This window comes from Sceloporus undulatus, unplaced genomic scaffold, assembly GCF_019175285.1.
Source record: "Sceloporus undulatus isolate JIND9_A2432 ecotype Alabama unplaced genomic scaffold, SceUnd_v1.1 scaffold_16, whole genome shotgun sequence".
NCBI lineage: Eukaryota > Metazoa > Chordata > Lepidosauria > Squamata > Phrynosomatidae > Sceloporus > Sceloporus undulatus.
In genome coordinates, this window is record NW_024802938.1 from 1,801,169 (window position 1) to 1,814,313 (window position 13,145).

Here is a 13,145-nt window from a genome sequence, read left to right on the forward strand (position 1 = left end):
GTGTACTGTCTCAACATAAACTGTTCCCTTTTTCCATCTCTCTTTGTGCTTTCAGTTTTGAACAGCATCATTAACCTTTTTTTTTGGCCATTTTATTCTCTTCAGCCTGTATTCATCACCAGTTTGTATGTGTAGATGACTCCACATATATAAATAAAAGTTCTTAATTGTCCGTGGTAAAAGGCAGCCATTGCCAAACTTTTTGAGTTTATGGACACATTTGGAATTTTCAGAAATCTTACTGGGCTCTCTCACAAAATGGCTACCATGGAGGACATATCCTCACAAACCACACATTTCTTAGAAGACAAGCTAGTGACGACTACGGGGTTAGAATTTAATAATAATAATAATAATGATAATAATAATAATAATAATAAAATTTATTTATATTCTGCCCTTCTGCACTCAGGCAACCTGGGTGGCTTACAACATTAAAAGTATACATATCATATCCCCCCAACCCCCCCATTAAAATAGAATTAAACGATGTACAATATAAAACATATTAAAATAAATGACAATTTAAAACAGTATATAAACAGACAACCAACAATAAACAAGCAAAACAGCAGACAGGATCAGTACATTACTTTTTCTCTTTGGTGGCCAGGTGTCTATTCAGGAAAATTTAAAGACATAGTGGGTGAGCAGATGAACATGAAAAAAGCTGTGTGACACCAGGTTTCCCCAAATTGGTTGGAAATCCCACTGTCTTGACAGCCAAACAGCCATGGGCAGTCCACACCATGCAGCATCAAGTTGCATCTTTTACTTTTTTGGTTTTGTTTTGTCTCCACACCATGCATGCGCCTCATTGCATGAACACACCACCCAAGACTGACAACTACCTCCCTCTGCCCACCCAATTACCTCCCTCTGCATCCCTTTGGATGCCCTGTGTGACTGACCACACAGTCACACAAGTGATACACCACCCATACAGTGTATCGGTGCACCCAGGTTGCCTGCCTTTAGTGTTCGGGGTGATTGGTTGGTATTGTGATTATGTATTGATGGAACATAGTGTGGGTAGCTTCTCTATTTTTGAGATGCATGAGAGCATCATCTTTGCAATGTTTGGGCTTTTGGGGTGATAACATTGTATCCAAAGATGTTAGGGAAGTTTTTATGGGTTGTGTTTCAACTCCCCTTATTTGGCTGAGCACACACTCCAGAGATAGGACTCATGTGGTTTCCACCTTGGCATACTGGATATGGCAGCTGTTCTACTGGTGAAGAAAAAGCATATGTCCAGACCTGGGATCAATACATTATAGGAACCATCAGCCCATGGCTAAAATTATATTGTCTTGGTGCAAAGATTTTTTAGGACCAGGGAGGCTACATACCTTTATGGTTCAACAGTAAGCATTTCAATGAAAGGACAGAAGCAACTGCCTTATAGCCTTGGTTCATAGTCCAGTATTTTAAACTCTGTTTGGCTGTAGCTTTCTGGGGTTTTAGGCAGGATTCATTTCTATGCCTGCCATCCTCTCATCCAAATATGAACCTGACCTAACATTGCTTAGCATCTGATGGGGGTATGCTTAGGGGGGATGTGGGGGATGCTTAGGGTAATGTAGTAGTATGATATTTGAACACCATTATCTTTGCTGTGTCTTGAGTTGATAGGTAACATTTTCATCAAAGATGCTGGGGATGTTTTAGTGGGTTTGTAAAAATGTATATTTTTGAGGCAAAAAATTTGAAATAAACAAATATTTCTTCTAGTTATTTGTATGCTGGCCAGTGGTTGTTTTTTTTTTTTAATTTCTTCATCATTCAGCAAAGAGTATTCCAGAGTTCTTCTGAAAATATTCAGAGATTTGGAGAGAATCCAGCTACCCAATCCCCCTTTAGACTATGCTTACTGCCTTAACATGGTTGCAAAACTCTCCCTCTGGGGCACTTAACTGAGCTGAAACCTAGCCAGTTTTCAGATGCATTGCAGTACATTTGGCATGCCCTAAAAATAAAATGAAGCAACATAGCAACATTTCAATATATTGAAAATGCTGATATAGAAGAAACAAGGAGAAAGCTAGTTTTGTTTGTCTCTTTTTTCTGTCTCTCTTTGATGTAGATTATTCTTCATTCTATGCACAAATACCAACCACGTGTGCATGTTATTCGGAAAGACTGTGGGGATGATCTTTCTTCTGTCAAACCAATTCCTTCAGGAGAAGGAGTGAAGGCCTTCTCCTTTCCTGAAACTGTTTTCACAACTGTTACAGCGTACCAAAACCAACAGGTAATTTTTATTTTGTTTTAATTTTTTTTATTGCTCATCCAATTAATCATATTTTCCCCAAATTCAAAATGAACAGAAGAGAAGAAATATTCCAGGTAAATACACTGGTCATGATACTATGTAAAAGGGAAGTAATCTAATGCCCATTAAATTACTGAATAGATTATATTGCTACTGTTGCAGAGCTACATCTATATTTACTTGAGACTGGGAAGCCAGGCACATCGTATATTGTGGTTTCTTCTTCTTAGAGGCTAAATTGTCAATAGGAAGTGAGACAAGGGGAGGATGTGGCCCCAATCCATTAAGAGTTCCTCTTCTGCAGTGTTCTTTTCAGTTTAGCAGAGTTCTTGATCAATTTTAGCCATAATGGCCTACTCTATTTTCATAGAATCGTAGAATCATAGAGTTGGAAGAGACCACGAGGGCCATCCAGTCCAACCCCATTCTGCCATACAGAAACTCTCAAGCAAAGCATCCCCAACAGATGGCCATCCAGCCTCTGTTTAAAGAAATCCAAGGAAGGAGACTCCACTACACTCCAAGGAAGGAGTGTGTTCCACTGTCAAACAGCTCTTACTGTCAGGAAGTTCCCCTAATGTTGAGGTGGAATCTCTTTTCCTGCAGCTTGCATCCATTGCTCCATGTTCTAGTCTCTGGAGCAGCAGAAAACAAGCTTATTCCCTCCTCAATATGACATCCCTTCAAATATTTAAACAGGGCTATCATATCACCTCTTAACCCTCTCTTCTCCAGGCTAAACATCCCCAGCTCCCTAAGTCGTTCCTCGTAGGGCATGGTTTCCAGACCCTTCACCGTTTTAGTCAGCCTCCTTTGAACATACTCCAGTTTTTCAATGTCCTTTTTGAATTGTGGTGCCCAGAGCTGGACACAATGTTCCAGGTGGGGCCTGACCAAAGCAGATTACAGTGGCACTAGTACTTCTCTTGATCTAGACACTATACTTTTATTGATGCAGCCTAAAATTGCATTGGCCTTTTTAGCTGCCTCATGGCATTGTTTATTCATGTTCAACTTGTGGTCTACTTGGACTCCTAGATCCCTTTCACTCATAGTTTCATTCAGCCAGGTGTCCCCCATTCTAGATCTGTGCATTTCATTTTTCCGCCCTAAGTGCAGTACTTTACATTTCTCCCTATTGAATTTCATTTTGTTAGCTTTGGCCCAGCTTTCTAGTCTATTCAGGTCATTTGGAATTTTGATCCTGTCCTCTGGAGTATTTGCTACTCCTCCTAATTTGATGTCATCTGCAAATTTGATGGGTATGCCCCCAATTCTGACATCCAAGTCATTGATAAAGATGTTGAATAGTACTGGGCTCAGGACAGCGCCCTGTGGGACCCCACTGGTCACTTCTCTCCAGGCTGAAAAGGAGCCATTGTTGAGCACCCTTTGGATTCGGGCGGTCAACCAATTACAAATCCATGTAACAGTTACTTTGTCTAGCCCACATTTTACAAGCTTGTTTGCAAGACTGTCATGGGGAACCCTGTGAAAGGCCTTACTGAAATCAAGATATACGATATCCATAGCATTCCCTTCATCTACCAAGCTGGTAATTTTATCAAAGAAGGAGATCAGATTTGTCTGGCATGACTTGTTTCTCTGAAACCCATGTTGACTTTTTGTGATTATGGAATTGCCATCTAGATGTTCACAGACTCTCTGTTTAATGATCTGCTCCACAATCTTTCCTGATTTTGATGTCAACTAACTGGACGATAATTGTTGGGATCCTCTTTCTTCCCCTTTTTGAAGATGGGGACAACATTTACCCTCCTCCAGTCTGCTGGGACTTCTCCTGTTCTCCTGGAGTTTTCAAAGATTATTGCCAATGGCTCTGATATTACATTTGCCAGTTCTTTTAATACCTTTGCATGGAGTTCGTTTGGTCCTGGAGATTTATATTTGTTTAGATTAACCAGATATTCCTGTACTATCTCTTTATTTATTCTGTGCTGAAATTCCCCTGTTCTGTCCTCTGCTCCATTATCCTCAGGTTGAGCACCCTTTGCCTTTTCTGAGAAGACTGAAGCAAAGAAGGTGTTGAATAATTCTGCCTTTTCTGTCTTCTGTTAGCATTTTGCCATCTTCTCCACGCAGTGGCCCTACCGTTTCCTTCTTCTTCTTTTTGCTGCGGACATATCCAAAAAAAGCCCTTTTTATTATTCTTAACCTCTCTAGTAATCCTGAGTTCATTCTGTGCTTTAGCTTTTCTGACTTTACCCCTACATGTGCTTTCTATTTGTTTGAATTCCTCTTTGGTGATTTCCCCCCTTTTCCATTTCTTATACATGTTCCATTTAAAAGTTAGCTCAGTTGAAAGTTCCTTAGTCATCCTTCCTGGTTTCTTGAGACACCTCTCATTTTTCTTCTTCATTGGAACTGTTTGAAATTGTGCCTTCAGTATCTCCCTTTTGAGAAAGTCTCATCCGTTGTGAACTCCCTTCTCTTTTAGTATTCCAGAACGGGATCACCCCCAGTATTTCTCTAAGTTTACTAAAATCAGCTTTCCTAAAGTCTAGAATGCGTGTCTGACTATGCTTGGCTTCTCCTTTCCAAACTCTAGGAGAATATGGTCACTCTCATCTAAGGATCCCACCACTTGTACTTCATTAACCAGGTCATCCCTGTTGGTTAGGATCAAATCTAAAATTGCTGATTCCCTTGTTGCCTCTTCCACCTTTTGGACAATGAAATTGTCTTCAAGACAAGTGAGGAATTTACTAGACCTTGAGGATTTGGCTGAGTTTGACTTCCAGCAAATATCAGGATAGTTGAAGTCACCCATCACTACTACATCTCTCCTTTCTTACATAGACTGCATTTGAATTATTGTCCATAGCTTTATAAACCATAATTTATTGTCCATAGCGTTATAAACCATGCTTTATGGAATCATGCAAAACATTGTAGATGTGAACTCATTCCTTGTATGCCAGATTTAGCATAAAGATCTTGATGGATTAAGTCATATGATGGTGTTTTTTTCTGAATGAGGCAAATATGGCATAATGTAAAACAATGTGAGAAAGAGTAAGTGAGATGTCAGGAGGCCATTTTGGAAGAAAGAAAACAGTTAAAGAATTCAGTATTGGTGGAGTGGATAATGAAGTCCCAAACTGTTGGTGGTTTCCTGCTCAAATTAGATAGAGGCTTGCAGACCATTTATATGTGGCAGTCTGTCAAGACAGGCAATTCTAGGTGTTCATCAACTAATTTTCCATGATAACCAAAATGATACCAAATTGGGCATTGTGATTCGTGGGTCTGCTTGGGTTTTACATCAGAAGATGATGTGCATCTCAGGCTGCATCTAAACTGCAGAACTGAAACCACTTTAACTGCCACGATTTAATGCTATGGAATTCTGGGATTTGTAGTTTTGTGAGCTATTTAGCCTTCCCTATCAAATAGCTCAGGTGCCTCACCAAGCTACAAATCCTTAGAGGCTGTACAGACCGGCACTTTGTGCTGGCCTGTGCACGTGGTAAGGGCCTCACTGCACTGCCTGAGTGCCATCTTGGCGCACGGCCATACACATGGCACAGACCATGATGATGCATGTCATGTGCAGCGCCTAAACAGCGCTGCGCAGAAGTAGCATCATAATATCGTGCTGCCCCTTCCAGGAAGCTGCTTGGAGCAGCTTCGTTTTGCTCCCTAGTGGGAGTGAATTGGTCCATTGAGTGCAGCTGCTGCAGCATCGATCCAGGGCAAAAGGGGGTGGGATCCTACTGCCCATCTGTACAGCTCCTTAGTTCAAAATTTAACTTCATTTCCTTTCTTTTAATGCTCTTTAAATAGTTTGATATTTTGTAGTAATAATGTAATTGTAATAATACACTACAGTACTTTTTATATATCTTAGGAGTTCTCAGCATTTTTTCAGTGTTCTGTCAGTTAAATGATATTATCTGTCTTTTATCCATGGAGCAATGGCATCACTAGGGGGGTGCAGGAGGTGACACATCAGGTGACACCCTAAGAGAGGTGACACTACTGCTCCTCAAACATCTGCCTTTGGGCAGAAATGGGCTGTAGTTTTTGCCTGTGTCCCCTTAAAATGAAGAAGAGATGGAGAGAGTGTGGTAAGGCTTAGTGGAAGGAGAAAGGAGAGGCCAATTTTTAAAATTTTAAAATTTAATTTTTAAAAAAACTCCTAAAAAACATCACATTTTACCAAATTTTCTCTTCAACCACACGAAACTATATATATTGATATGTAAATGAATTTTGGCTGTGCATATGATATTGTAATTTATGGGTATAATTTAAATTTTGTTAGTTGCTTCTGTTACAACTACAGTGGGCCCTTGTTATCCCCTGAGGTTTAATTCCAGGACCCCCCATGGATAACAAAAACTGTGGATGCTCGAGTCCTATTAAATACAATGGCATAATAAAATGGTGTCCCTTATATAAAATGGAACAATCAAGGTTTGTTATATGGAATTTATACTTTTTTGGAATATTTTCAAGCCATGGATGCTTCAATCTGTGGATAAAAGATCATTAGATAAGGAGGGCTGACTGTATTACCATTACATTCAATAATATACAGGAATTATGATCAATAAAATCAGTACAAAACATTACAAAGGATTCTGTATGTAGTATGGGAGGGAGGTCAATGGGGGTGTGACACCATGAGTTACTGCACCGGGTGACACCAACCCGAGTGACACCACTGCCAAGGAGAAATAGCAGTTAAGAGAGATATATAGGAGTAGTTATTAATCAGCATATCTAACTTCATACAGTCAGTTTAAAAATTTAAAATGTCTACAGTTTTCCAAAGCATATGATCATTGTGATTTCATTTGATATACTGGAAATTATGTAGTACTGATATTTTGGAATGGTGTGAAATGTACATGTGTGATTTTGCTATCTTGTCATTAAATTCTTCTGAAATTAAAACAATGTGCAAGGTAATCCTATACATGTCCTCTCAGAAGTAGACCCCATTGAGTAGAGTGAGATTAACTCTCAAATAAGTTGTAGATAGAATTGCAATATAAATGACCACGGAGAAAAATGTATCATCATAACTACCATATTTCTGGCCAGGATCCAATGAGCAACTAAGTTAATTCTGCATGCCAAAGAGGGCTTTGGGATTGTATTTCTTGAACATGAGCCCTAGATAACAGATGGCAAGATGGTTTTGAAACAGTGGATTTCCAGAAGCAGTTTGCAGTAGCTGACTGTGGAATAAAACCCAAAAGTTCCTTCTGGCCATTTTAAGATCTTGAGTGCTCCCAAAGTAATTTGTGTATTTCTTTGAATCCTGACCTATATTGTCCAGTTGTGATCGGTTAATGTTATCACATGTACCACTTCAAACAGTGAAAAAAGAGGATGTGTAATATAAGGGCTATAACTGTTGGTGCACATAGGAAGTTCCCCTACAGAAGCAATTGAATGTTTTGGTCTGGTGTAGAATGTCTTCAATCAGTTCAAGGTTCTGCAAGTGGATTTGTGCATGTAGCACCATGTGAACGGCATCTGGATGTGCATGTGGATTTCGCTGTGTGTTCAGTTGTACAATATTATCATTCAACATAAGATTTTGATAGCACACTTAATGCATAACTCCATGTGTGGAGATTCAGACTATGCAACTCTGAAGTAGACTCACAGCCATTGTCTTTTTTCATTCTGTATTTATTAAGCATTTCAGAAAACACCATAATCAGGCACCTCTCCTTATCAAAGAGTTTTTTTCCTCTTTTTCTCTACATACTTTAGGTTTCTTTACAAACTTTAGGTTTCTGAGATGGTGAATCCCCTCCCTACTTTGCTGCCCTGCATAGAGAGATAAGATTAGGCACACCAAACCTTACCTTCCAGCTTGCTGATGTTCTGTTAAATCTCTAGCTGAAGAAGGCAATAGAAGGAGGTAGCTGACAGCCTGAAACATCCACAGAGAAGAACCATTCAATGCATTAGTATGGGTGTGTGAAAGTTTAGTAGTGGAGGAGTGGACTGTGAGTGTTCTTACATTACCACTGTCTTCACCCAAATCTGTCCATTTCTGTCACAAACAAGTGACCTGTGATGTCCACAGTCTTCTAGATCAACAGTGAATATCCAGTATGTACTAGGCACAATCTAGAGCCAGTGTGTAGTACAGTGGTTTGAGTGTTGACTAGGACTAGGAGATTAGGGCTTGAATCCCCGCTTAGCTATGGAAACCTACTGCCATGGACAGGAAACATACTCTCAGCTTCAGAGGAAAGTAATGGCAAACTCACTCTGAATAATTTCTGCCATAAAAACCCCATGATAGGTTTGCCTTAGGGTCACCATAAGTGAGAAATGAATTGAAAGCACATACTAATAACAACACTCTAGTAAATATTAAACAAACAAACAAAAAAACAAATATCAACAGTGAAGATATAATATTAAAATTACTTTAGTCCCCCCACATTTAACTATCTACTTTAGTTCCATTGATTTAAACATAATTTAATCTTCTAGTAGGTTGCATCCAATACCTTTGATCACTCAACAGTGGCCTCTTTAATATGCAGTGTTTTCCTGCCATGTCTTTGCCAAAGATGAATGATTATACTGCAGTGGCATTTTCACTTGTTATGTCTTTTACATCAGGAATTCAAGAGTTTTAATCATATGCTTGACCTTATAGGGATGAAATGGGCTCTACCTTCAGGAGGAAAAAGCCATGCATAATAAACAACACTGCTTTTATTCTTTTTATTTTTACATTTTCCACCACTGATTTTAATAGTTTTATCCACAGTTGCCTGAATTCCACTGCTAGAGCCATGCTTCCAGCTGGGTGTAGAATTTGTTTCTTAGCTACCTAGTGGAGTTGAAAGAAACTATATGGATGCTGAGTCTGTATCCACAGATTGATGCAGCTATGAATGGTTTGAAGGCGCACATGTTTAATACCTCTGAGGCTGCTACCTGAACATGCTGTGTTATCCTTATAGATCACTCGACTCAAGATTGATAGAAATCCATTTGCCAAAGGATTTCGAGATTCAGGACGTAACAGGTAAGCCTTCAAATATTGTTCATTTATAGAATACTTGTACTTATTTATAGACTTAGGGTGCTATATGGATATTAGATAAAGTTCACAAAATTGTGCAATACTTTGTTTATGCCTGAAGAGATGCTCTCTGTGTTGGTATGTGTATTTGTTCTACAGTTTTAAGGAGATTTTATGTTTACAAAACAAACAACAGCTTCATTTATATACCGTTTCATACTGAACTAGCAGTGTCTAAGTGGTTTACAACTGTAAGCTAGTTGCTCCCAACAAGCTGGATACTCATTTTAGTGACCGCGGAAGGATGCAAGCCTGAGTGAAGCTTGAGCCCTTGGCTAGTATTGAACTCACTCACAACCTTATGGTTTTGAGTGAGTGGCTGCAGTACTGGCATTTAACCACTGTGCCACCAGGGCTCCTACAGAATACTTTATCTACATTATAGGAGGTCGTATTCCATCGTCTCCCCGGCCCTCTGGAATACGCTGCCCATAGAGCTCCGCTCGGCCACCTCCCTGGCCCAGTTTAGGAGGGAGCTAAAAACCTTCCTATTTTGATCAGCATTCCCCGAATTAAGCTCCAGCTAGCCTTCCCCCCCTTCGATGGCTATGGTAGCTGGCTGATGGGGGTTTTAATTTTAATTTTAATATGGTTGTATTTTAATATGTATTATGATGTATTTGTATGTGTATTATTAATATGTTGTTCACTGCCCTTATCATTGGAAGGGCAGTATACAAATAAAATTTTTATTATTTATTTTTATTATATTATAAAATTTCTGCCAGTTTTGTAGCTTGTCAGTTATCATGGATACCATTTCCCAACAATCCTAGGAATTGTCGTTTGCTAAGCATTTGAGAATTCTCTATTGGGAGATCCTTATCCACTTCAAATGCTAGGGAGAATTAATAATTGTTTAAGAAGCTTAAGGTTTCCATTCAGTACATATTTACCAGAAATAAACCCTGTGGAACACAGAGGAATTCACTACTGTAGAAATGTGCTTCAAAAAGTAAGTGTGGTGTAATAAATGGACTGGTGGTATAACATAGTGCTACAAAAGCACTATTGGTCCTTAAACTGATCCTGGTCCCCAAAACATCTTCTTTCAGTCCCTGGACAGCTTCTAGGAAGAAAAGAAACAATTGTAGCTACTGAATGCAGATATGGTACTGGCTCTTGAAACAGCGGGGAAAAGAATTGTTGGTCCTTTAGTCTTTGATTTTTCAGTGCTCCAAAATATTCTGAAACATTCATGGAAAAACTAATCATATTTAACAAAATAATGAATATAATTTGAAACAACAAATGAGTAGATACTATGAATCATAAGATAGTTTAAATATCCAAAGTCTTGCTAATTTTTAAATTAGAAAAGTAAGAACACAGGCATATCTTGTGCTTGGACTATGAACGATTCTTGTTGTCATGAATGGACAAATGTATATAGGAGAGGCAGGGAATGATGGCAAATGAAAGCACTACTCAAAGCTCTAGTTAATGGACGTAATTTTTTCCACTGAAACTTAATCCATTTGAGCCCAAAACAGACGGGCCAAAAAACATGGTTTCTGGCCACATTCAGGATGTAGATGATGCACACTCCAAATGCGGAGGGAAACCATGCCAGACCTGCATCTTCCCCAAAGAACCAGGCTATAAATGAGTAGTAAAATACTGCTCCTTTTGCTGGTCGAGTTCAGAACTGTGGCAGCAGCCTGAATCAGGCCCTGGTGCATGAGGTTGTTGCGACCCCATTGTGATTCATGCCAGCATGGCTGCAGACCACATTTCAAATGAACTGATTCTTTTCCTGTCACCTTTCTTCCATGTCTAGCTTTCACATTAATTCACAGAAATCAGACATACTTTGACATGGACGATCTTTACCCTTGGGGCTCTTACCTAGTTCCTTCACAGCTGCTCTTCCAAGTCTTAATCTTCTTCTTCATTATGATTTATAATTTATTTCTAGCATGTCTGTAACTAATTAAGTGTTTTCATCATCCATTTTAAAATCACCTGTAGTCCTTATTTTGTTCTTTTTATGTTCAGCTGTAGCCCTTTTGCACTTGACTTTCCTCAATTGTCAATCCACTTCTAGGCAGCTGCAGTTCTAAGCAAAGGTTTTCAGAAATAAGCCTCCCTGAAATCATTGGGACATACTTCCATGTGAACTGGTTTAGGTTTGTATATTCTAGGATTTTTTCACCCAGTCTTCCTAATTCATCCCACTGCACTACTGTCACAATGTGGTTGTGAAAGGTGTGGTGGTAGGCTAGTAGGGCCGGTATACAGAGCAGCTTGCTGAAAAGTTAAAATTGAGAGTTTAGATGGAAGAACTGCAGTGCTTATGCTGCATGCCTAAAAATCTTTGGATCCCAGCCAAATGATGCAGTCTGATCACACAAACTGCATTTAGGAACCAGATAGGATCTACCACACCTCCCTATATATTTCACCAAGGTTCATCCAAGGTCCCTCTTCCTTCCAAAAACTCTGCCTCTTTAAAATGCAAAGTCAGAGGGAAATCAGCTGCTCTTGGAACAACTGCCTTGTGGTATCTGGTACACCTAGAAGACATGATTCCAGACGGTTTCCTTAGCTCATGCCTCCTATAACATATTTACTCAGTTGCAAGTGCCATTTGGTTCATTAAAGATTGCACTCAGGTAATTCTATGTGGATTGCTGTACTCTGCACACTTAATGCTAATGCATTAGTGCTAACTCTAATGATTCTAAGCTCTGAACAGAAGGAAAGGGGCTGCCACTTCCTGTTGTTGGTACTGGTTTTCTCCATGATTGGCTTCAGCCATGCCCACCACCACTATGTGTAGGGTTGCCATATCCCACCTGGAGGCAGGACAATCCCGCTTTTGAACTGGGCGGGGTCGTCCCGTCCCGGTTTGCTAACTGACCTGGGCTTGCCCTGGGTCAGCTGCCACTGTGGAAGGCTATAGTAGCCGCGCTTGCTGCGGCCAAGTTGCGCTGTGCACAGCCGCTCCTGTGGCCCTCACGCGGGGCTTCTCATGCAGGGCCACTCGCACAGGACTTCTCACACGGGGCCACTCACATGGCTGCCACCAGCACCGCAGCCTTTGCTGGCCCGTGGGCACTTCCGCTGGCCCTGCGCACGCCCTTGCAGGGCTGTGTGCAGGGCTAATGAGGAGGTGTTCCTTCTGCAGGCCAGAGCCTGTCAGTGCTGGCAGGGGGCGGGGCTGTTCCAGCCTCAGTCTGCCCCTATTGGCCAGCCAGACTCCAGAGGAGGAGCTCCTCCTCTGTTTGGTCATGGGCCGGCGAGAGGGAAAAGGAAAGGGCCATTTCCTGGTGCCTTTTTTGGCACCAATGAGGAGGAGGAGGAAGAGGTGGGTGCCCATTCCCAATAGTGTATGTATTTGTAAATTGTATTTTTTAAATTGTATTTTTAAAGTGTAGAAACATGCATTTATATTAACATTTAAAAAAAATCATCATTTTTTCCCATGTGTCCTCCATTTTAAAAAGTGTCCTACATTTGAAAATGTTATCCTACATTTGTCCCAGTTTGGAGGTCCTGACTTATGGCAACCCTAACTATGTGGTTCATGATAATTATCCCTGAGAGAACAACCTCCTTACCCTGGCACAGAGTTTTGAATTGTTGGCATAACATAACCATAATATTGAGTGATAATTCTTTTCTACTAAACTTGTAGGCAGGTTCATTAAATGAAAAGTCTTTTTCTCTTCCCTTTTGTTAATATAATTTACAGTCTCTCACATGGTTTGTAGAAACCAGTGGCTTAGTGCCTTAAAAGCAAGATTCTTCTTTCTGAACTTTTGCAAAGAGGAACAG

At 40.2% G+C, this 13,145-nt stretch overlaps 1 protein-coding gene across 1 annotated transcript in view; it reads left to right on the plus strand.

Annotated features, from left to right (window-relative positions):
* LOC121917373 (T-box transcription factor TBX18-like) overlaps window positions 1-13,145 on the plus strand; it is a 48,636-nt gene that overhangs the window by 23,473 nt on the left and 12,018 nt on the right. Inside the window, exons 5-6 of the mRNA XM_042443293.1 lie at window positions 2,087-2,254; window positions 9,244-9,308. Of these exons, the coding sequence (XP_042299227.1) occupies window positions 2,087-2,254; window positions 9,244-9,308 (233 nt within the window). The remainder of the gene's footprint in view (window positions 1-2,086; window positions 2,255-9,243; window positions 9,309-13,145) is intronic.